Here is a 25,490-nt window from a genome sequence, read left to right as displayed (position 1 = left end):
TAGCCTAGAGGTCTTTTCTTTAGCAATAACAGAAAAGTGATTTAATATTTCTTACCTATTATTATTTCACTCATTCAAAATGTATTAGTGTGGCCATGTTCCTGGCACTGTCATTTAACAGAATTTTAGAGTCTTTGTTGTTAAAGAGTGGTAGATTGCTATTTTTCTTTAAAAACTAAAAAAACCCCAACACTTTTGTGTAGCATTTAAAAGGAAAATTCCTCGCATATTTGATTCTTTGTGCAAAAATGATTTTTTCTGGAGTATTGAAAACCCACAGATACATTTCTCTGTTTACTTATTGATAGTGGAATTAAGTTTCTGAGGATTTTTATCTTTTCCCTTCCAGAACCACCTACACATCTTTTTACCTATAGTCTCATTCAACTATGTTGAAACTACAAGTGAAACTCTACTGGAGTTTTAAAATAGTAAATTTTGTTAGCTGTAGTTTTTTCATGCTACTATTGAAGAGCAACGACAGCAATATTTTTTAGTATTTTATCCTGTGCCTGTATTGATGGGTACTTTTCTAGAAGAATTTTTATACTGCTTTATATGGAGAGGCATCAAAGTCAACTGGGTGCTTCATGTCATCCCTGCCTGTATCATCTGGGAATTTTGTTTGGCTGAAAGTTATAGAACCTGATGGCAGAAGCTTAGGGATTTATTCTTTTTATATATATATATAAATTTATTTATTTATTTATTTTTGGCTGCATTGGGTCTTTGTTGCCGTGAGCTGGCTTTCTCTAGTTGCAGTGAGCAGGAGCTACTCTTCATTGTGGTGCGTGGGCTTCTCATTGCAGTGGCTTCTCTTACTGCGGAGCATGGGCTCTAGGCACGGGGGCTTCAGTAGTTGTGGCACACGGGCTCAGTAGTTGTGGCTCGAGGACTCTAGAGCACAGGCTCAGTAGTTGTGGCATGCGAGCTTAGTTGCTCCGCGGCATGTGAGATCTTCCCAGACCGGGGCTTGAACCCGTGTCCCTTGCACTGGCAAGCAGATTCTTAACCACTGCACCACTAGGGAACTCCAGATTTATTTGTCTCACAGCAACAAGTCCAGAGAGAAGTAGTCCTCAGCTGGTACAGCAGATACTTGATGTCATCAGGGTCCCAGGCTCCCTTTGGCTTTATTCTCTGCAATAGTTAGTATATATCTTTTTTTTTAAACTATTTATTTTTTTTCATGTAATTTTAAAAATAATTAATTAATTTATTTATTTATTTTTAGCTGTGTTGGGTGTTCGTTGCTGTGCACGGGCTCCCTCTAGTTGCAACGAGTGGGGGCCACTCCTTGTTGCGATGTGTGGGCTTCTCACTGTGGTGGCTTCCCCCGTTGCGGACCATGGGCTCTAGTCTCGTGAGCTTCAGTAGTTGCGGCACACAGACTCAGCAGTTGTGGCCTGCGGGCTCTAGAGCGTAGGCTCAGCAGCTGTGGCACACGGGCGCAGCTGCTCCACAGCCTGTGGGATTATCCTGGACCAGGGCTCAGACCTGTGTCCCCTGCATTGTCAGGTGGATTCCTAACCACTGTGCCACCAGCGAAGTCGCAATAGTTAGTGTATATCTTTCATCCTAATACTCACTAGGTAATCAGAAATGTCCTACCATACCTAGTTTCACATCCACATTTCAGGCAGGAATAAAGGAGGAAGGACAGGGGAGAAGGGGCAGTGCCCATATAAAAAGGCAAATCTTGTCCCCAAATTCCCAGCAGACCTCGGCTTATATCTCATTGACTGGAACTGTGTCACATGGTCACTTGGATCCTCAGGGGTATCAAGGAATGCCAATGTTTGAACAAAACTGGGTTCTATTAGGAAGGAAAACAGGGAGAATGGCTAGTGGCAACCAGCTGTGTCTGCCACAGTTTTAAACATCAGATGATAACATTTCCTCAGCAGTAATAGTGAAAAGCACATCAAAATTCCATTTAATTGTTGAAACCTGTAACCTTGCTTGTGGCCTTGACATTGGCACTTTTCTTTTAATGAGCAAGCTTGTAATCAGATCAAAGAGCAATGCATTTGTGGCCATTAATCAAGAGAAAAAGTACTGTGTTTCATTTTGTTAAGGAAGATGTCAGAAGAAATTTCTTGTACAAGGCACAACAAATTTGTACAAAAATTATTTAATTATATTCAAAATTAAAGTTAACTGGGTGTTTCAGACTGGGCTTCATAGGGTTGTTGCAACTTGGTAGGTTCAAGGTGCTCCAGAAGTAGTCCAAGTTCGGCAGGCTCAAAGATGTGTATGATTGGTAATCAGGCTATGGGGCTCTCACTAGCAGAACCCACTGAATAATCATTTATAAACTCGAATATAATTGTATTAATTCTACAATAGGTAATATAATTATTTAGGGATAAGACCTTTTGGGGTAATATTTATTACTCTTAATTATACAAATATACATATATATGTTCTCTTTGTAAAAAAGCCAAGATTTCATTACAGATAAAGCTAAAGTCCCTTTTGAAACAAACCTCCAGTTGCAGTATCCTCTTCAGTTTGGTCTGTTTGTATAACCTGTAGACTTTTTTCCTTTGGAAAGAGAAGGAGAGAGAGAGAGAGAGAGAGAGAGAAAGAAAGATGCATAGCATTCTTTTGGGTCTGTGCATGTTTATGTAATGATATATGGTATGTATCCTAGTGCAACTTGCTTTTTTCACTCAATATATGTTGGAGGTGAGAAAGATCAGGTAATCTGTGAAGAACAAAGAATGTCCTTCTTAGCCTCAAGGTCTTGGAAAAGTAAAATGGCATAGACATCCTTCAGTTACTAATAAATAGAGACATTGCCCAGGTTTCTGCATGTGGCGGGGAGGTTGTGTGCTGTGATTGGCAGCTGAATAGCTGGTCAAGGGGCACCTTCAACTGTAGTAAATGTGAATTTACAGTCAGTGCTGAAACTGACCAGGGTAACATGGGAGTGTTTCTCCTTCCTTCCTTCTTGACATACACCTCCCTCCTCGGCCCATTTTCATTCGGAGTTTGTCTTTTATAATAATTTTTATCTCATACAGGTGAGCTTAGATTTTAAAAATAGGAGAAGAGGAGGTGAAAACTATGTGTCTGTCTCTAATACTACCAAGCTTTAGAGACTGAACTGTGATCTGTAATACAATCAATCCCTTGATGCTTTTTCAGCAAATGTGTATTGAGTGTCTAATATGTCAGGCACTATGTTAGGCACTTTGGAGAAACTGAGATGATCAGCCAAAGGCCTTGCTTTCATGGAGCATACATCCTAGTTGCAGAAGTGAGCAATAGGTAAATAAACAAACTAATAAATACATAGTATAATGCCATATAGTCAGAAGTGCTATGAAGGAAGAGAATTAGATTGAGGGGATAAGCAGTGATTGAGGGTAGAGGGGGCTACTTCAGATGAGATGACCAGGGCAGGTCTCTCTGCAGAGCCTGAATAAATCTATATCCCTTAGTCTAGTATATGATAGATGTTCAATACACATTGAAGAAATGAATAAATGCATCAGTAGGGAGGTACACAAAGTACAATAGTAGCACAAGAGAGGAAAATCATCATCATCTGGATTAGGAGAAGCTCCAGAGGGATGCTTAAAATGCGACTGAAAAATGAGTAGGCATTGGCTAAAGAAGCAAGGGTTGGGAAAGGCATTCCAAGCATAAGCAGGGAGGGGTGAAAGAGCATTGTCAGTTTACCACTGCTAAATGACAAATCACAAATAACAAATTAGTGGCTTAAACAACAAATATTTGTTGTCTTACAATTCCACAGGCCAGATGCCTGTAATAGGTCTCATTGGGTTGAAATCAAGGTTTCAACAGGGCTGTGTGCCTTCTGGTGGCTCTATGGAGGAATATATTTCCTTGCCTTTTCCAGCTTCTACAGATGCCTGCATTCCTTGGGTCACGGCCCCATTCCTCCTACTTCAAAGCCAGCAGGGTAGCATCTTCAAATCTTCTCTCTGACCTCTGCTTCTGTCATCACATCTTCTTCTCTATGACTCTCCTGCCTTCCTCTTATAAGGAAGCCTTGTGATTACATTGGGCCCTCCTGGGTAACTCCAGGTACTCTCCATAGATAAAATCAGCTGATTAGCTGCAACCTTAATTCTCCTTTGCCAAATAACATAACGTATTCACAGGTTTTGTGGATTAGGATGTGACAATCTTTGGGGAGCCATTGTTCTACCTACCACAAGTACTGTTTGTTCAGGGACCTGCAAATGGTTTGGGAATGCTGGAGTACAGAGTGCATATGGGGTAATGGCTAAGGAAGGGGCTAAACAGGCAAGAGCTGGATTTAAAAGGTTGTTGTCAACTATGCAGAGTTGGAACCTTTTTTCTGGAAAGCAATGGGAAACCATTTGGTAGATCAGAAATCCTTGGGTTTTTGAGGCATCACTCATTCAGACACTTCCGTGATGGTAGCTGGGGCTAGGAGAACAGATAAAAGGATATTGCAAAAATCTATACAAATGATTTTCAAGGAGTGAATTATATGATACCCCTCTACTGATGAAGAGGTTAGGAGTAAAAGGGCCAGGAGGAAGCAGATAAGGCTCTTACTTCAAGTCTAGGTATGCAGGATAAGAAAGTGGATTCCCAAATTGTGTCGGAAGAAAGGTAACGAAGTCTTCAGTTTAAGCAGGTCCAAAATGGCAAGTCAAGTAAGCAGGACAGGTGGTGAGTCTTCATAACAGATGATCAATTTTATCTTTTATGGGAGAAAATTACGGACAAAATAGTATTTCTTCATAAATAATTACTTAATTTCCCCAGTTGTTTTGCCAAAACTTGAAACTTCCAGTCATGGCTTCTGGTCAGATTTCTGAGACTATCAATGTGAGCTGCGTGAATTCATCTAATCCCCCACCTCAATGTATGGAAATCGCCTCCCCCACCCCGTTTTTTAAACTATGTACTGCTTTAAACTAGGTACGTATGCATTTTCTCCTGGCTTTTAAAATGATTGAAATACTTTAAGGATGTAGCAGGAGTGAGGGCATGAGCGACTCCACTGAAGTTACCTACACTCTCTGTGGAATTGTGAAGTCCCTCAGAAACTTCTAGATTCCTTGCCTTGCTTAATTCTTTTCTTTCTGCTTGACTCTGCTCCCCATACTTTTCCTGGAAAAGCATACGGGGTAAGTAGATTTGTATTTGAATCCTTTTCATAATGAGGTTGATTTAAGCTCTCCTTTTTGAGCTATTACAGACATAAAAATAGCAAAATTCATAAAGGTTGAGTATATGTAGAATTTGCTTCATAAGCAACTTTATAAGAATTATGAAAATGCCAGGGATTTTATAGATTTTCTTTGTCTGATTATGGATTTTGTTTTGCAGTGAAAGGGAAGAATTTTTTTGGAATTTTCTTCCTTGGATTCTTGTACTGGTTAAATAATATATATATTAATAGTGATGATGATAACATATATGTCATATATATATATGTCATATCGCAGCCATTAAAGATAAGTATATATAAACATGGACACACAAATAACATGATATAGAAAGATAATCAGGTTATTAAATGAAAAGCAACTTGTAGGAATTCCCTGGTGGTCCAGTGGTTAGGACTCCACACTTTCACTGCCAAGGGACCGGGTTCAATCCCTGGTCGGGGAACTAAGATCCCACAAGCCATGAGGCACGGCCAAAAAGAAAAAATAAAAATGAAAAAAAAAAAGAAAGAAAAGCAACTTGTAGAACTGTACATATATCATGATTGCATTTGTATAAAGATTGGATATGTACTTTTATATGCATAAAAAAATCTTTCAAAGAATATAAAAGAAAACATTAAAAATGACTACCAGGGCTAAATACAAGTGCTGGAAATTTTAATTTTTACCTTATAGTTTTCTATACAGTTTGATATTATTTAACCAGTACTTTTATAATTGAAAAAAGAGTTTAATATATTTATTCCCCATAGAGAATTTAAAAATGACCTTGTAAATACTTTAATGCTAACTTTTTCAAGTTCTATAAAATTCTACAAATGTACTTAATATATCCTGTCTTTTAATAAAAAAAAAGATTGGTAAGAAATAATTCAATTCAGTATTAGAGTGGAAAACTATACTCCTGTATACAAGTTGACATTTTAAAGGATTCTTGTTGTCATGAAGTTGTTTCTTTTTTTACTGGTAAAATATGAAAACTGCAGTAGCACTGCCCCCCATACATAGTGAAATAACTAGTTGCCCCTGCTTAGTATTTTTTAAAATGTGTTTTTCTTCTCCTGTTAAAAAGAGAAAAATTTAGAAACTGTGTTCAAGCAAAAAGAAGAAATCAAAATCAAATCCTACTACCCCAAAATTGCCACTATTAAATATTTGGTACACAGAATTAGAATTGTTTCTCTCTATTCAAGCTTTATCTCCTGTACTACATTGTTGTGGTTTTTTGGAGTACGAGTCCTACAAACTTCTTGTACAATTTATGCCTAGATAATTTGTTTTGTTTTGGTTGCTCTTTTGAATGAGATCTTTTCCCATTATGTTTGACTTGATTATGAGATATTTATTATGTAACTGAGTGCTTTATGTAGCCATTTTTTAATTAGCTCTCATAGTTTATCTTTTGGTTCCATTTGTTTCTCCAGGAAAATAATTTTACTTTATACTAACTATTGATACAATGCATAATGTTTCATAATGGAAGTAATATGCGCCATTCTGCTTAGAATTTAAAAGAGAATATGGCAGGTTGGAAAAATACTGCTTAAGCTAGACATTGGCAATAGTATTTTAACTAATGCTTAAAATGTCATGAGATCTTTCATTTGAAAAAGGTTATAATTTGATGCTACGTACAAGATATTTCTTCAGATTGGTATTATTCTCACACTGTTTGGCCTGGCAGAATCCCCAGCATCTTTGAAAACTTACCCTCATGGGATAATTGGCTAATCTACACAATTAAGCAGTTTAAAACTAACAAACTATCCATATGTTGCACAATTTTAAGCCTAAGTACAACTGACATTTTCTTCCTTGGTGTATTAAAAGAGATTTTCTTAGGAAAGAGAAGAATACAAATTTTAGCAGTGTAAAAAGATTGCCTTGTTACATAAATGATCTCTTTGTTATTTTTTTTCTCATCTCTAGAGAAGTCCTAATTAGGACTCAACTAGTTGAGGTTGTGAATTTTTTTAAGTTTAGATTCTCTATCATATCTGTTAAAATTAACTTTATATTAAAATGTTTTTTCAGCTCTGTAGCTACCACAAAGCTATCATTATATATTAAAATGTTCTTCCTACAGAGTAGGAAATTTCTCATAAAAATATATTATTTTAAGATATTTTCAGTAAATGAGTAGATCTAAGAGGCTTAACATTTTGATAACACTCAAGCAATTTCAAAAATGTCACATAATGTGAACATGGAAATAATTTCTAAAACTAAATGTTCTTAAATTATTTAACATGGAAAGTTCTGTTCAAGTAGCCATTAGTCAACCAAAAGCATTTTAACTATGGGCTGAAGTTGCCACTTTGAATTTCTCACAAGTAAGCATAAAATGGAAATGGCTTAGTTACACAAACTGTAATGAAAATTGCCAATAGGAGTAACAATGTCATTAGTAAAGGTTTAAGCCAAGATCCTCCTAAACCAAACCATTTTCCTAGTATTTCCCTTAAACTGATCATTCAGAGCAGAAATTTGATTCTTCATATGTGTCATAAGATGAGTTACATCAGAAGACACTTATTGTATAAAAACCCAACATTCAGTATGTATTATAGTGCAAGTTTCCCCCTGGGAAGCAGTTAGACTCTTGAGGGCTATGCATTGAATTCTGCAGGACCACTTTTATCGTCATGGAGACTTCCGAATTGAGCAAGCTATTGGCTTGATTACTATTATTCGAAGCAGCTACATAAATTTTGTTAAAGCCTCTATATGATTAATAATATCTTCTATTCCAAGTGAAAGAACGAATATAGCAGCCGAATGGTCACACCATTAAAACACTTTAATGTGAGCACCCGGTGTGCTCACATTAAAGGCAGATTGGAAGGGGCTGTTTCCAGGGCTACTTGTAGGTGACCTCGAGTCCAAGGGAAACCAAGTGTACATCTTCCTAACCAACCTGGGGAGAGTCAAAGGCCATAAACTTGTTCCATAAATCCACTGAGTTCCATAAGAAGTATTTAACATCTGGTGAAAAGGAATATTTAGGGCCAGGTTCAGAACAGGTGTCATTAACTGGCCAGGTAAGAGGGTCCCACTTAGTGATATTGGCTTGCCCAGTACTAGAGTTTCTTTCTTCTAAAATAAAATTTCTCAGGGCCATCCAGTTAGAGCCTTTGAGAGGAAAAATCCACCAAGGTAACCTAAGAGTACTGGATGTAGGAGACTGGCTACAAACCCAGCAATTGGATTGGTTTTTGAAACTTGCAAATGATTGAGCCCAAGGAATAAATACATTTGGTTCATAAAGGAAAGTGTGAGCATTCTCAAAGCAATTAGTATATAGCCTGGTCTGGCATCTTGTATCAGCTCTCTACTTCAGATGTTGTCTTCTTCTTGCCCTGGCCTGGTAGTGCTGGTCTTAGTCAAAGTCATTTGTCAGAAACAGAAGTTGCCGTTCTTTCAGGAGAGGAAACCTGATATGAGCCCTCCCAAAGTGGCGGTAAAGAGTCCTTAATTTGATGTCTTTTCCAGTATGCATGATCTTCTGGTTTCAGGTCATGGGGCATCTGACCTTCATCCAAAGATAGATTACTGTGATAAGCTTCAGAAACAAACTTTACAATAGTGTAACGCAGCGACAAGGAGCCATCTGAAAAGTGAGTCTTAGGCAGTAAATACCAAAAAAACCCCCCAAAAACCTCAAAGACAACAACACTGGAACTTAATGTCCACCGAAACTTAATTTTTTCTCTCTAAAATTACTCTTATTTCTACCAAATATAGCCAAATTTATTTGTGAAATAAGTCTGGTTTCAATAAACTTGGCCTGATTATTTACATAAGTGTAACTGATCATAGAGTCTCTTTTAAGTTGGCTGTACTGGAACTTTTTATAAAGAATCTCAAATTGAACTTTTTTTTTTTTAATAATCTTTGCAAATACTCACTTTTAATCAGATTATCTACTTTACTTTTTCATTAGTTACAGAAATCTAAACATAACAAAGACAACACATTTTGGAAAAAGATGAAGTATGATAAATAAAGTCATGCTACTTTTAAACAATCAAATTGAACTTTTAAAAGGCTGTTCAAGGCCAGGAAAGCCACACCTAGGGCATGCCATCAGATTCTGCCTGCAATATCTATAAATTTGGGTGAATTCCTCTCTTCTTGAGGTCCCCAAAATATCTCGAGATTCTTGCACCTGCCAGGAGGCAGCCTTCCTTATTCACCTGATAAGGCTTTTGGGAACCTAAGGTTTCCAATTTCTGGAGGAATCAGGTAGAGAGAAAAGATAAATGTTTCAATTCTACTTAAAAAGGTATAATTTACCAAACTACTATAAGTCATAATTAGCTTGAGGAAAAGGGTTTCCTTATGTCTGGAAAACACAGATTAAAAACCAGTAATATTTCAGACAAAAAACCAAAAAAATTATAACCATATTCATCAGTTTGCTGAGTCTTATGTGACTAATCCTTGATCTTAATCTTCTGTTAACAGTTTTATGAAGTCATCAGGTTTTCCATTAGAATTCTTTAATTTCTTACCAAGTTCAGTGGTATGATATGAAAAAAGTACTTTCTATGAATCTTCTTGAAGATGAAGCATTTTTTGCAAAAGCATTGGAGTGAAATAATAACTGTCTATAAATGACAAAAGACTTAAAAAGGCATGGTTAAGGATCTGATTACAATACAGCTGACAAACTTGGTTACTGCTGTGGCACACATTTTAAGATAATTACTAGAATTGTGACTGATTTGCTTGGACATATTCAACTTCTAGAATTTTATATAATTTCTAGAATGTTTATATTAATGACAATTACCCATACAATATAACCTAAGAAGGTTTATTACCGCTCATTTGACAATGCTTCCCATATAATTTAACTTACCAAAGAAGCCTGATTAGTTTAATATTTCTCTCTCCACGATGCTTCAGGGGCCCTTTAGAAAACCTCAAAGTTAGCTAGCAGTCCAACAAAATTCAATTAGAATTTGATCTTTGGGAAGTTTTTCAAAAATATCAAAAAGATTTTAAAACACTTGGTCAAATAGGATCATATGTCACTGTGGAACAGTATGTATTCACTTAACCAAAGTGACAATAAAAGACTTCAAAAGCAAATACAGAAAGTTATAACAGATTACTTAAAAGGTAAAGAAACTTTACAATTGGTTATCAAAAGCAGATTAATATTCTAAGAAAACTTTGTCCTCTTAACAGAGAGAAAACAAATTCAGGTTTTGCACCACTTTACCCTTAATATTAAGATTCATTTACTCAGTTAAATTTGTTCCAATCTCAGTCAGTACAGACCACACATAGAATTCCTTTCTAAGATTCATTTTTTTCCCTCACAAATCTTCTACAACTTTCTATATCCATATAAATTTGTCCCTTGTTTTCTTTCCCATTTAGAAATAACCAGCTTTAGGACAAAATTACTTTCTTTTCCCTTAACAAAACACATTTCCATTCCTTACACTTTCTTTTTCCTTGCATACAAAAATGTTTTCCTTATTAATTTTTAATAGTTTTAATTATACATTTTAATTAGAATTCTTAACCTTAAAACCTTAGTTTCTAGTGAAAACTAAGAAGCAAGTAATTATGAACTGTTTGTCATACCAGCATTTCCTGATTGGCAAACTTCTGAACATATTCTATAACCTAATTTCTTTCCTCAGGGGAGTACAAGATGTGTCCAATGAACCCAAACATTTTTAGTTTTTCTCTAATAAGACAAACATAGGTAAAATTAGATTTCTTTAGTAATTAATGTTCCAGTATCTTATTTAGAAATGACCTGGATATCCAATGATCACATCATGTAACTTAATTTAGCAGTTTCAAGTTATCAAAAATCTGGAATAACTTATTTTAAGTAGACAGTCCAAAACATAATTATTCCTAAAGAATTCACCTAAAAACTCTTATCTCATTTACATTTAATTTACTTAAAAGTTTCATCATATCTAGTTATTTTTCTTGTTGACAAATTTTGTAACAGAAATAAGATCTTATTTGATTTCTAGTAAACCTAGGCACAATAAAAGTATTATATTTAATGTTGATGACTCTAAAAACATGTCTGTATTAATTAAGCCAACAAACTTAAAGTTGTTTTCATTTATTAAAATGTAATCCTAGATCATGTGATCCTGAAATTCATTTGGGTTAGTTTCTTTTTTATTTCTAAGTATTTATATAAGTGCTTAATTCCTTTTAAACCAATTAAATAGAGCTCTTTTACAAATTAATTTTGGCAATACCACACATCTGTAACACACATATATAGATACATACAAACACACAAATAGACACAGTGACCCCATAGTTTCCATTCCAAAATTTCAGCCATGAATCAGATACAATAATACAAAAACCATCAGTTACAAAAGAAGTTGGATTCAAATTGAGTTTCTGGCAGATGGAACAAATCAAGGTCACCTGTTTAAATGGCTAAACCCTTTTTATGAATATTTATAGAGAAGACACTTAAGATTTGTATTTGTCCTTAACAATTCAAGCTCTGAATTACCTATTGCCCTTTTGTTTTTAATAAGAGTTACCTTCCTGAAATTTGCATTTTTAAAAGATGGCCTAGATAAGAGTTCCTGGAGAAGACCAGGTAGAACATTTACATCTCAAAGGCGTAGGAGGATTAATGCAAGTTCCTCCTAGGAAGACTTTGTTCTCTTAAGGCCAGAATTTTTTACTTAAAAGCCTCTTAAGATAAATAGGGAAGGTTTGGGGAGTGGTAAAAAGATTGGTGCGCTTTGAATTGTCTCTGGATCCACAGCTCTTTAGATTAGTAAAACCAGGACACTTAGTTTTAATTCCTCAAAGAATTGGGTGGCCACGTCAATGATATCAAAGGACTGATAGACACATTCACTTAGGTTGGAATGTTTTTCTTTCCTTTATTTAGCATAGGGGAGAAGGCCAAAACAAAAAAAAATTCTAACAAGATCTGAATATCAGCTATGGTCAGTTTAGTCAGACCAGTGGCCTCCCATCTCAATAATCCATTTACAAAAATTTTGAGGATCTTCCCTGGGTTTAAGAAATTCTTTATGGCCCTCAGTATGGTCTCAGTATGGTCTGAAGAGGCTCACCTATAGCCTCAGGTGGTCCTGTTTCTAAAGGTAACCATTTAATAGTCTCTTCAGAGAGGAATGGCAATTCAGAGGATTACTAGAATGAGCACTCAAATAAAGGAGAATAGAGGGGAGCAGTAGTTACATCGGTCTTAATTTTTGTTTTCTTTTAGGTATATTTTATATCTTTAATCTTTCATTAGCCTGCTACAACAAATCCTTCAATGAGGCTATTTTCACATTTTGAAGCCTTTTGGGACTTCTGTATACAATTTAAATAGGTACACTATTTTAAGATTATAGTGAAACAGGAGGGAAGGAGGCAGGGCATAACTTTTAAAAGAATGACATAGCCATAGGACATGACAAAAACTGGTTAGAACCAACTAGGTCCAATATGGCAGAAGATTTGACTTCCAGTGGACCTTGAGCCTCATTATATGCTCATTGTAATACATTAGCATAAGCTAAGTGACAGACCCACCAGTGCCATGACAGTTCCCAGGTGACCATCAAAGATCAAAAAGTGGGCAGTGGCCCAATTCCTAGAAATCTCCACCCCTTCTCCAAAATAGTTGAAATAATCCTCCTGCTCATTAGCCTATGAAATTACCCAGCCCATAAAAACTAACCAAGCCGTACTTCAGGGCCTCTCACCTTCTGAGATGGCCCACACTCTGTGGAGTGTTTTTCTCTCTAAATAAAGCCACTTCTTACCTATCACTTTGTCTCTCACTGAATTCCTTCTGTGATGAGACATCAAGAACCTGAGCTTCATTAAGTCCTGAGACCAGGTGTGTGATCTCAATTAAAAGACCATGGGTTCAAGTCCCAATCTGGGTTTTGGCTGAGTCTGAGTCCCAATCTGAGTTGCACAGTTTCAATAGCTTTCTAAAATTTTAACAATTTAGTAGTTTTTCCAATTCAGAAGGTCCAAGCATCTAGCCCTACAAATATGTTCTTCTGACAATCTAATTTTAGAAATGAAGAAAACTCTTACCTCTCTTGTTTATAGTAGACCCTGCAGGCAGAGATCCAGGAGACTGCCATGGTAAGAACTTACCTTCTGCTGGCTTTCTCTAACTCTGTATCCAAAAATCACTTTTGGAGTGCCAAAAGAACCCCATCTTGGCCATTTCAGGGAGGGATTTCCTTTTGTTACTGAACTCAGGTCTGGCTGCTCGCCCCTTGAAGCCAATACTTGAGAGGCAAATATTGGTAAAAAGGAAAGTTTGCTTTATTCAGGAGGCCAGCAACTGGGGGAGAAGGCAGACTCATGTCCAAAGACCAACTCCCCACTGTTGATCAGTGGGCAAGAGCTTTTAAAGGGGAGTTTCAGGGGTGTATAGGTAGAGGGAAGGGGCTACACGCAGAACAGCACAGTCAGCTCCGACAGTCATCTTGAAATTAGTCATGCAGTGGTCTGATCAGTATCATCTTGATTGTTTTAATTACAGTTACTCTTCAGTCACAGGATCAATTTGTTCCCATTTCCTTGAGGCCAGTTCTCACAATTGAGGCAGCTTATGTCATGGCTTATGTCTGGTCATCATGTAGTTAAATTCTTCCACTGGGTGGGGGTTTCAGTATCTACAAAACAGCTCAAAGGATATGGCTCAGAATATTATCTATAGCCCTTGAAGAGGATGTCAAATGTCCTTGACTTTGTTTAATGACTAAGCTATTATTATTTTGTCCTGTTTCATTGCTTTCCTTTGCTTCTGCATTTTCTCATTTGTCTGATTAAATTTATTCTTTGGCTAAAGTTTTCTGCAGACAAGAGGCAGGCAGAGGACATGGGGGAGGGGGGTATTCTGTCATGGGAAGGGCCCATAGGGTCTTGCTCCATTTCACTTTAATTCCCAACTAAGTATTAATAAGTACTTGCAAGCATGCATAAACCCAGCTGGAATCCCCACAGGTAGCTGTCCTCAAGGGAGCTACTTCACCTTTGAGGAACAATTTCCCATGATCAATTTGGGAGCCTAATTTATTTATTTTATTTTTATGTATTTATTTTTTTTATAAGCAAGGCATCCTGAGTACATTCATTTTTATTTTTTTCTAAGACACACTTTCTGTATATGTAGGAGCCAAAGTTCTGTTACAGTTCTTTTTTTTTTCTTTCTGACGTCTTTATTGGAGTATAATTGCTTTACAATGGTGTGTTAGGTTCTGCTGTATAACACAGTGAATCAGCTATACATATACATATATCCCCTTATCCCCTCCCTCTTGCGTCTCCCTCCCGTTCTCCCTATCCCACCCCTCTAGGTGGTCACAAAGCACCAAGCTGATCTCCCTGTGCTATGCGGCTGCTATCCACTAGCTATCTATTTTACATTTGGTAGTGTATATATGTCCATGCCACTCTCTCACTTCGTCCAAGGTTACCTTTCCCCTTCCCCGTGTCCACAAGTCCATTCTCTACAGCTGCGTCTTTATTCCTGTCCTGCCCCTAGGTTCTTCAGAAACATTTTCTTTTTAGATTCCATATATATGTGTTAGCATACAGTATTTGGTTTTCTCTTTCTGACTTCACTCTGTATGACAGACTCTAGGTCCATCCACCTCACTACAAATAACTCAATTTCGTTTCTTTTTATGGCTGAGTAATATGGGGAGCCTAATTTAGATATGAGCTATCATCTGAACAACTTTCTGAGGACAGTGTGGTGTATTTTATGTGTGCTGCTTCTGAGTCTAGCTCCCCAAGGAATTGCCCTTGCATCTATTCATTTTATGTGTCTCTGCTTCTACCTCCAACAGTCTAAACCTGCTGTAGGTCCTCAGAGCACTGATGACCATTCTTTATCTCATGTGTCTCTGGAAGAGCAGTATTTACTTAATAGTTAGAGTGGGGCTCCTCTGTAAGACCACTGTACATCATGAGGATTAATCTTCAGACATTTCTGCTAGTTCTCAATCACCTGAGAACACCTTGTGGCTGGAAGGAGCAAATGTGCCTTGTTCTTTGGAGATGAATAATTCAGTCTCTCATTTTACTAACAATATTTTGTTCAGATCAAATGTCAACCTTTTTTTTTTTTCAATTTAAGCCAAATTTAACAAACCCAGCCACCCATGCTTTCCTGGGCCTCCTACCCAGATCACCCTAGGTCTCTGCTAGGAAATGCAACAGTACCCCCTAAGACTCCAAGTCTTTCGTAAAAACAGCTCAAATACAATTTTTATAATCATCATTTAAAAGCAATGAGATCTGGATGTCAGGGGTACTCACTGGAACACCTGAGGTGTACTGAAAAGCTGGTGGGGCTCAGTGGATCCACGTTGGTATCAAGTCTTCATTCGGCATAGACTCCAAGTGTCCTCTGGCATTTTTTTCTGATACCCTGCCAACTACACCATGCATATGTCAATGAAAAAATTAATTAATAGTGAATCTAGATATAAAATCGTATTTCTTGCCTCAACACCTTGTCTCCCGATTTATTGGCCTGTCATGCAGCGAGCAGAGTGAGCTTAGACTCTGTAACAAGTTGTCAGGAGACCTTCAAGATGGTGGAGGAGTAAGACGTGGAGATCACCTTCCTCCCCACAAATACATCAGAAATACATCTACATGTGGATCAACTCCTACAGAACACCTACTGAATGCTGGCAGAAGACCTCAGACCTCCCAAAAGGAAAGAAACTCCCCATGTACCTGGGTAGGGCAAAAGAAGAAAGGAAAAACAGAGACAAAAGAATAGGGACAGGACCTGCATCTCCGGGAGGGAGCTGTGAAGGAGGAAAGGTTTCCACACACTAGGAAGCTCCTTCACTGGCAGAGATGGGGGGTGACGGGGGGGGGTGGGAGGAAGCTTCAGAGCCACGGAGGAGAGCGCAGCAACAGGGGTGCAGAGGGCAAAGTGGAGAGATTCCCACACAGACGACTGGTGCCAACCAGCACTCACCAGCCTGAGAGGCTTGTCTGCTCGCCCCCCGGGATGGGTGGGGGCTGGGAGCTGAGGCTTGGGCTTCGGAGGTCAGATCCCAGGGAGAGGACTGGGGTTGGCTGCGTGAACACAGCCTGAAGGGGGCTAGTGCGCCACAGCTAGCCGGGAGGGAGTCTGGGGAAAAGTCTGGAACTGCCTAAGAGGCAAGAGACTTTTTCTTGCCTCTTTGTTTCATGGTGTGCGAGGAGAGGGGATTCAGAGCGCCACCTAAACGAACTCCAGAGACGGGCGCAAGCCGCAGCTATCAGCGAGGACACCAGAGACAGGCATGAGATGCTAAGGGTGCTGCTGCAGTCACCAAGAAGCCTGTGTGCAAGCACAGGTCACTATCCACACCTCCCCTTCTAGGAGCCTGTGCAGCCTGCCACTGCCAGGGTCCCGTGATCCAGGGACAACTTCCCCGGGAGAACACATGGTGCACCTCAGCCTGGTGCAATGTCATGCCGGCCTCTGTCGTCACAGGATCGCCCCACATTCTGTACCCCTCCCTCCCCCCAGCCTGAGTGAGCCAAAGCCCACTAATCAGCTGCGACTTTAACCCCATCCTGCCTGGGCAGGAATAGACACCCTCAGGCGACCTATACGCAGAGGCAGGGCCAATCCAAAGCTGAACCCAAGGAGCTGTGTGAACAAAGAAGAGAGAGGGAAATCTCTCCCAGCAGCCTCAGGAGCAGCGGATTAAATCTCCACAATCAACTTGATGTACCCTGCATCTGTGGAATACTTGAATAGACAACCAATCATCCCAAAATTGAGAAGGTGGACTTTGGGAGCAACTGTAGACTTGGGGTTTGCTGTATGTGACTGACTGGTTTCTGCTTTTATGTTTATCTTAGCCTAGTATTTAGAGTTTATTATCATTGGTAGATTTTTTTATTGATTTAGTTGCTCTCTTCCCTTTTTTTAAAAATATATAGATGTATATTTTTTTTCCTTTTTCTCTTTTTGTGAGTGTGTATGTGTATGCTTCCTTGGGTGATTTTGTCTGTATAGCTTTGCTTTTGCCATTTGTCCTAGCGTTCTGTCTGTCCATTTTTTTTTTCGTTTGTTTGTTTTTTAGTATAGTTTTTAGCGCTTGTTATCATTGGTGCGTTTGTCTTTTGGTTTGGCTGCTCTCTTCTTTCTTTTTTTTTATTTTTAATTTATTTTATTTTTAATAATTTTCTTATATTTTATTTTAATAACTTTATTTCTTTTTATTTTCTTTCTTTCTTTCTTTCTCTCTTTTATTCTCCCTTTTCTTCTGAGCCATGTGGGCACAGTATCTTGGTGCTCTGGCTGGGTGTCAGGCCTGTGCCTCTGAGGTGGGAGAGCCGAGTTCAGGACATTGGTCCACCAGAGACGTCCTGGCTCCATGTAATATCAAACGGTGAAATCTCTCCCAAGATCTCTATCTCAATGCTAAGACCCAGCTCCACTCAATGACCAGCAAGCTCTAGTGCTGGACATCCCATGCCAAACAACTAGCAAGACAGGAACACAACCCCACCCATTAGCCGCCCAAAATCATAATAAGGTCACAGACACCCCAAAACACACCATCAGACACGGTCCTGCCCACCAGAAAGACAAGATCCAGCCTCATCTACCAGAACACAGGCACTAGTCCCCTCCATCAGGAAGCACACACAACCCACTGAACCAAACTTAGTCACTGGGGGCAGACACCAAAAACAACGGGAACTACAAACCTGCAGCCTGCGAAAAGTAGACCCCAAACACAGTAAGTTAAGCAAAATGAGAAGACAGAGAAATATGCAGCAGATGAAAGAGCAAGGTAAAAACCCACCAGACCAAACAAATGAAGAGGAAATAAGCAGTCAACCTGAAAAAGAATTCAGAGTAATGATAGTAAAATAATCCAAAATCTTGGAAATAGAATGGAGAAAATACAAGAAATGGTTAACAAGGACCTAGAAGAACTAAAGAGCAAACAAACAATGATGAACAACAAAATTAAATTAAAAATTCTCTAGAAGGAATCAGTAGCAGAATAACTGAGGCAGAAGAACGGATAAGTGACCAGGAAAATAAAATAGTGGAAATAACTCCTGCAGAGCAGAATAAAGAAAAAAGAATGAAAACAATTGAGGACAGTCTTGGAGACCTCTGGGACAACATTAAATGCACCAACATTCGAATTATAGGGGTCCCAGAAGAAGAAGAGAAAAAGAAAGGGATTGAGAAAATATTTAAAGAGATTATAGTTGAAAACTTCCCTAATATGGGAAAGGAAATAGTCCATCAAGTCCAGGAAGCGCAGAGAGTCCCATACAGGATAAATCCAAGGAGAAACACACCAAGACACATATTAATCAAACTATCAACAATTAAATACAAAGCAAAAATACTAAAAGCAGCAAGGGAAAAACAACAAATAACATACAAGGTAATTCCCATAAGATTAACAGCTGATCTTTCAGCAGAAACTCTGCAAGCCAGAAGGGAGTGGCAGGACATATTTAAAGTGATGAAAGGGAAAAACCTACAGCCAAGATTACCCAGCAAGGATCTCATTCAGATTTGATGGAGAAATTAAAACCTTTACAGACAAGCAAAAGCTAAGAGAATTCACCACCAAACCAGCTCTAACACAAATGCTAAAGGAACTTCTCTAGGCAGGAAACACAAGAGAAGGAAAAGACGTACAAAAACCCAAAACAATTAAGAAAATGGTCATAGGAACATACATATCGATAATTACCTTAAGTGTAAATGGATTAAATGCTCCAACCAAAAGACACAGACTGGCTGAATGGATACAAAAACAAGACCCGTATATATGCTGTCTATAAGCGACCCACTTCAGACCTAGGGACACATACAGACTGAAAGTGAGGGGATGGAAAAAGATATTCCATGTAAATGGAAATCAAAAGAAAGCTGGAGTAGCAATTCTCATATCAGACAAGATAGACTTTAAAATAAAGACTATTGCAAGAGACAAAGAAGGACACTACATAATGATCAAGGGATCAATCCAAGAAGAAGATATAACAATTGTAAATATTTATGCACCCAACATAGGAGCACCTCAATATATAAGGCAAATGCTAACAGCCATAAAAGGGTAAATCAACGTAACACAATCATAGTAGGGGACTTTAACACCCCACTTTCACCAATGGACAGATCATGCAAAATGAAAATAAATAAGGAAACACAAGCTTTAAATGATACATTAAACAAGATGGACTTAATTTATATTTATAGGACATTCCATTGGAAAACAGCAGAGTACACTTTCTTCTCAAGTGCTCATGGAATATTCTCCAGTATAGATCATATCCTGGGTCACAAATCAAGCCTTTGTAAATTTAAGAAAATTGAAATCGTATCAAGTATCTTTTCCGACCACAACGCTATGGGACTAGATAACAATTACAGGAAAAAAATCTGTAAAAAATACACACACATGGAGGCTAAACAATACACTACTTAATAACCAAGAGATCACTGAAGTAATCAAAAAATACCTAGAAACAAATGACAATGAAAACACGACGACCCAAAACCTATGGGATGCAGCAAAAGCAGTTCTAAGAGGGAAGTTTATAGCAATACAGTCCTACCTCAAGAAAAAAGAAACATCTCAAATAAAGAACCTAACCTTACACCTAAAGCAATTAGGGAAAGAAGAACCAAAAAAAAAAAAAAAAAAACCCAAAGTTAGCAGAATGAAAGAAATCATAAAGATCAGATCAGAAATAAATGAAAAAGAAATGAAGGACACAATACCAAAGATCAATAAAACTAAAAGCTGCTTCTTTGAGAAGATAAAGAAAATTGATAAACCATTAGCCAGACTCATCAAGAAAAAAAGGCAGAAGACTCAAATCGATAGAATTAGAAAAGTAAAAGGAGAAGTAACAACTGACACTGCAGAAATTCAAAGGATCATGAGCAATTACGACAAGCAACTATATGCGAATAAAATGGACAACCTGGAAGAAATGGACAAATTCTTAGAAAAGCACAACCTTCTGAGACTGAAGCAGGAAGAAACAGAAAATATAAACAAACCAATCACAAGCACTGAAACTGAGACTGTGATTAAAAATCTTCCAACAAACAAAGCCCAGGACCAGATGGCTTCACAGGAGAATTCTATCGAACATTTAGAGAAGAGTTAACACCTATCCTTCTCAAACTGTTCCAAAATATAGCAGAGGGAGGAACACTCCCAAAGTCATTCTAGAGGCCACCATCACCCTGATACCAAAACCAGACAAAGATGTCACAAAGAAAGAAAACTACAGGCCAATATCACTGATGAACATAGATGCAAAAGTTGTCAACAAAATACTAACAAACAGAATCCAACAGCACATTAAAAGGATCACACACCATGATGAAGTGGTGTGTATCCCAGGAATGCAAGGATTCTTCAATATACGCAAGTCAGTCAATGTGATACACCATATTAACAAATTGAAGGATAAAAACCATATGATAATCTCAATAGATGCAGAAAAAGCTTTTGACAAAATTCAACACCCATTTATGATAAAAACCCTGCAGAAAGTAGGCATAGAGGGAACTTACCTCAACATAATAAAGGCCATATATGACAAACCCACAGCCAACACTGTTCTCAAAGGTGAACAACTGAAAGCATTTACTCTAAGATCAGGAACAAGACAAGGTTGTCCACTCTCACCACTATTATTCAACATAGTTTTGGGAGGTTTAGCCACAGCAATCAGAGAAGAAAAAGAAATAAAAGGAATCCAAATCAGAAAAGAAGAAGTAAAGCTGTCACTGTTTGCAGATGACATGATACTATACATAGAGAATCCTAAAGATGCTACCAGAAAATTACTAGAGCTAATCAATGAATTTGGTAAAGTAGCAGAATCCAAAATTAATGCACAGAAATCTCTCGCATTCCTATACACTAATGATGAAAAATCTGAAAGAGAAATTAAGGAAACACTCCCATTTACCACTGCAGCAAAAAGAATAAAATACCTAGGAATAAACCTACCTAAGGAGACAAAAGACCTGTGTGCAGAAAACTATAAGACACTGATGAAAGAAATTAAAGATGATTCAAACAGATGGAGAGATGTACCATGCTCTTGGTTTGGAAGAATGAACACTGTGAAAATAACTATACTACCCAAAGCAATCTACAGATTCAGTGCAATCCCTATCAAACTACCAATGGCATTTTTCATAGAACTAGAACAAAAAACTTTACAATTTGTATGGAAATGCAAAAGACCCCGAATAGCCAAAGCAATCTTGAGAAACAAAAATGGAGCTGGAGGAATCAGGCTCCTGGACTTCAGACTATACTACAAAGCTTCAGTAATCAAGACAGTATGGTACTGGCACAAAAACAGAAATATAGATCAGTGGAATAGGATAGAAAGCCCAGAGATAAACCCATGCACATATGGTCACCTTAATTTTGATAAAGGAAGGAAGAATATAAAATGGAGAAAAGACAGCCTCTTCAATAAGTGGTGCTGGGAAAACTGGACAGCTACATGTAAAAGAATGAAATTAGAACACTCCCTTACACCATACACAAAAATAAACTCAAAATGGATTAATGACCTAAATGTAAGGCCAGACACTATAAAACTCTTAGAGGAAAACATAGGCAGAACACTATGACATAAATCACAGCAAGATCCTTTTTGATCCACCTCCTAGAGAAATGGAAATAAAAGCAAAAATAAACAAATGTGACCTAATGAAACTTAGAAGGTTTTGCACAGCGAAGGAAACCATAAACAAGAGGAAAAGACAGCCCTCAGAATGGGAGAATATATTTGCAAATGAAGCAACTGACCAAGGATTAATCTCCAAAATATACAAGCAGCTCAATATCAAAAAAACAAACAATGCAATCCCAAAATGAGCAGAAGATCTAAATAGACATTTCTCCAAAGAAGATATACAGATTGCCAACAAACACATGAAAGGATGCTCAACATCACTAATCATTAGAGAAATGCAAATCAAAAGTACGATGAGGTATCACCTCACACCATTGAGAATGGCCATCATCAGAAAATCTACAAACAATAAATGCTGGAGAGGGTGTGGAGAAAAGGGAACCCTCTTGCACTGTTGGTGGGAGTGTAAATTGATACAGCCACTATGGAGAACAGTATGGAGATTCCTTAAGAAAATAAAAATAGAACTAACATATGACCCAGCAATCCCACTACTGGGCATATACCCTGAGAAAAGTATACTCCAAAAAGAGTCATGTACCACAATGTTCATTGCAGCTCTATTTACAATAGCCAGGACATGGAAGCAACTTAAGCGTCCATTGACAGATGAATGGATAAAGAAGATGTGGCACATATATACAATGAAATATTACTCAGCCATAAAAGGAAACGAAATTGAGTTATTTGTAGTGAAGTGGATGGACCTAGAGTCTGTCATACAGAGTGAAGTAAGTCAGAAAGAGAAAACCAAATACCATATACTAACACATATATATGGAATAAAAAAAAATGGTTTTGAGGAACCTAGGGTCAGGACAGGAATAAAGACGCAAACGTAGAGAATGGACTTGACGACTCGGGGAGGCGGAAGGGTAAGCTGGGACGAAGTGAGAGATTGGTTTGGACATATATACACTATGAAATATAAAATCGATAGCTAGTGGGAAGCAGCCGCATAGCACAGGGAGATCAGCTTGGTGCTTTTTGACCACCTAGAGGGGTGAGATAGGGAAGGTGGGAAGGAGACGCAAGAGGGAGGAGATATGGGGATATATGTATATGTATAGCTGATTCCCTTTGTTATAAAGCAGAAACTAACACACCATTGTAAAGCAATTATACTCCAATAAATATGTTTAAAAAATTCGTCAATCTAGAAATAAATAGACAATTTTATTTGAGCCATCCTGAAGATTATTACCTGGAGACAGTCTTTCAGAAAGCTCTGAGAGCTGTTCCACTGGTTAGAGGTCAAAGCACAGTTATATAAGTTTCTGAGACAAAGGGTTATAAGTCAAATGACAGATTACACAATGCAGATCTGTGCTTACAAAGCTGATGGTGGGTCATCATAACCCATTAAAAGATTAAGGAGAAAGGTGATCTTCTGAGGAGGTCTGGTTAATGCAGATGCACAATACACTCTAAAGGGGAGGGAAGAGGCCCAAGCAGGCAGATGAAAATTTTGTTTAAATTTTTTTTGTCTTGCCCTCAGAAATTTTATTTCATCAAGGTCATAGTTAAGTTTGAACCATGTAGTGTTGGGGAAGAAGAATTTTCCTCTACCGTTCTAGGTTCTTCTGGTTGTTCTAAGAATTAAATTGACATGAGACAGATTAACAGGGGAAAATCACACAAAAGTTTAATAGCTTGTATACATGGGCGAGACCCAGGAAAACTGAGTAAGTCGCCAAAATGACCAAAGCCCTCACCTTAAATGCCAGAAGGAACTGCAAGTGGGAAGGCCTTGAAGCAGAATGAACTTGGTATGTTTGAGAAATAGAAAGACCAGTGTGGTTGGAATGTGTGAATGAGATGAAGGTAGAGAGATGATCAAAGGCAAGATCACCCAGGGCCTTATAGGCCATTTAAAGAAGTTTGGATACTATCTTAAAGGGTATGGGTACCATTGAAGGGATTCAACAAGGTCAGATTAGAGTTTTTAAGAGGTTACTTTGGCTGCTGTGTGGAGAATGCACTGTAAGGGTACAAAGTAGAATGCCTCTGTCATCCAGGCCGGAGGTGATGGGGGCTTGAGGCAGTGCAGGTGGACAGATTAGATGTGCAAAATCTTCCAGAATGAAAAAGAATCTTAATGCATAGGATATGGGTATGAGTAGAAAGCAGATGGTATGAGGATTGTCAATATTATCAAAGGGTTAAAACAAGAATTCCTTGACAGAGACCCTATAGAAATTACACACTGAGGTTTATCCCTATATTCCTAAAGCTGGTGAGCAATCTCCATGATTCTTGGTAACTTGGCAGAGTTTCTGAAAATCATGGACTTGTGCGACTTTTTCTTCCATTTAAGATTTAGGTTACTGCAAAGGCCACTAGACACGATCAGTTCAACCTAGCAGATATGGAACAAAAATGTATGAAAAATGTGTACTGTTATTTAAAGAACCACTTGACTAGTATCTTGCCCTGGGGGTGCCATAAAAAGATGTCAGTTCAGTTTGGTGCTGCTGCAGGTTGGGTTCTTAGGAAGGAGATGCTGAGGCAGTTTGGGGTGCTAGATATTTATCAGGGATCCATACCTGTGAAAGGAAGAAGGGAGAAGCAAGATTGGGCAAATGAAAAAGTCAATTTCAATGCAGGTCCAACAAAGTGTGGGTCAACCCCAAAGGGAGCTCTGGAGCAAATATTGCCCACCAGAGTGACCTGCATTAAGCCCAAACTGCTGGGTCTTTACATCCTTGCCTCACTCTGTCATTGGGTATAGGCTACCCCAGGAATGGTGTGCCTTTGGGTGAGGCTGTTCTCTGCAGCTGAGTCCAACCCTGAAGCTGGTGACAGGTAAGCATCAAGTGCTTTCTAGAAGTGGATGGCACATCCCCATGTCCACCACAAGTACTGCGTTGCTGAAGAGAAGTAGTAAGTAATTTGGCTAGCTGCTTTATTCTTTAATTTAGGTATTTCTTTCCTCTCAAGAACTCAAGATAAAACATACACAATTTTTTAATCACAAAATATTTACCAGTCACTGGGACAATCCAAGAGAGGGTAACTAAGAGATAAGAGATTGGTTGGAGAAACCAAGATCAGGAAAAGCACAAGGAGAAAAAACTAATGGAAGGAGGCTTCTAGGAGCAAAGAGAAACAAATTTTAATAAAATACATGGAGTTATGGCATCCGGTCCTGGACCTTATTTCAAAAATCACTACAATGAACATATCTTTAAAACAGTTTTTTAAATTACATTGTAAAATGTTATTAGCTCTCTTTTGTTTCCTTGACAGATATGGAAAACATGGATAAAAGAGACCGACCATTCATGACAGTTCAGAAAAATGATACCTCAGGTATTTTTTCTACTTCTAAGCCTGTTTTATGATTTATGGTGGATTTTGGGTGATATAAAATTGGAATGTTGATTTTCAAAAGTTTAATAATGGAAGGTTCATTTTTTGGTCACATTGAAGATTTCTCCAGTTCCCTTACAATAGTCAGGCCAACCATTCTTTCCTGTGCTTGTCCTTAAATCGTTTGGAAGCTTCTTGCAGTCATGTGATCCATGATATACTTAATAAATCTTAATTGCCTTACATCTCACAGGTAATTTTTCACATCATTGA

The 25,490-nt window shown here is 38.0% G+C and overlaps 1 protein-coding gene across 2 annotated transcripts in view; it reads left to right on the top strand.

Annotated features, from left to right (window-relative positions):
• The window catches only part of CCDC148 (coiled-coil domain containing 148), a 265,733-nt gene that overhangs the window by 55,925 nt on the left and 184,318 nt on the right, over positions 1-25,490 (top strand). For both annotated transcript variants that reach the window (XM_082465005.1, XM_082465004.1), the window contains exon 2: positions 25,155-25,217. In XM_082465005.1, coding sequence (XP_082321131.1) covers positions 25,155-25,217 — 63 coding nt within the window. The remainder of the gene's footprint in view (positions 1-25,154; positions 25,218-25,490) is intronic.

The sequence above is a fragment of the Balaenoptera physalus genome, assembly GCF_965194825.1.
Source record: "Balaenoptera physalus genome assembly, chromosome: 6".
Lineage (NCBI taxonomy): Eukaryota > Metazoa > Chordata > Mammalia > Artiodactyla > Balaenopteridae > Balaenoptera > Balaenoptera physalus.
Note: the sequence above shows the minus strand (reverse complement) of the source record. Positions and strands in the feature narration are given on the sequence as shown.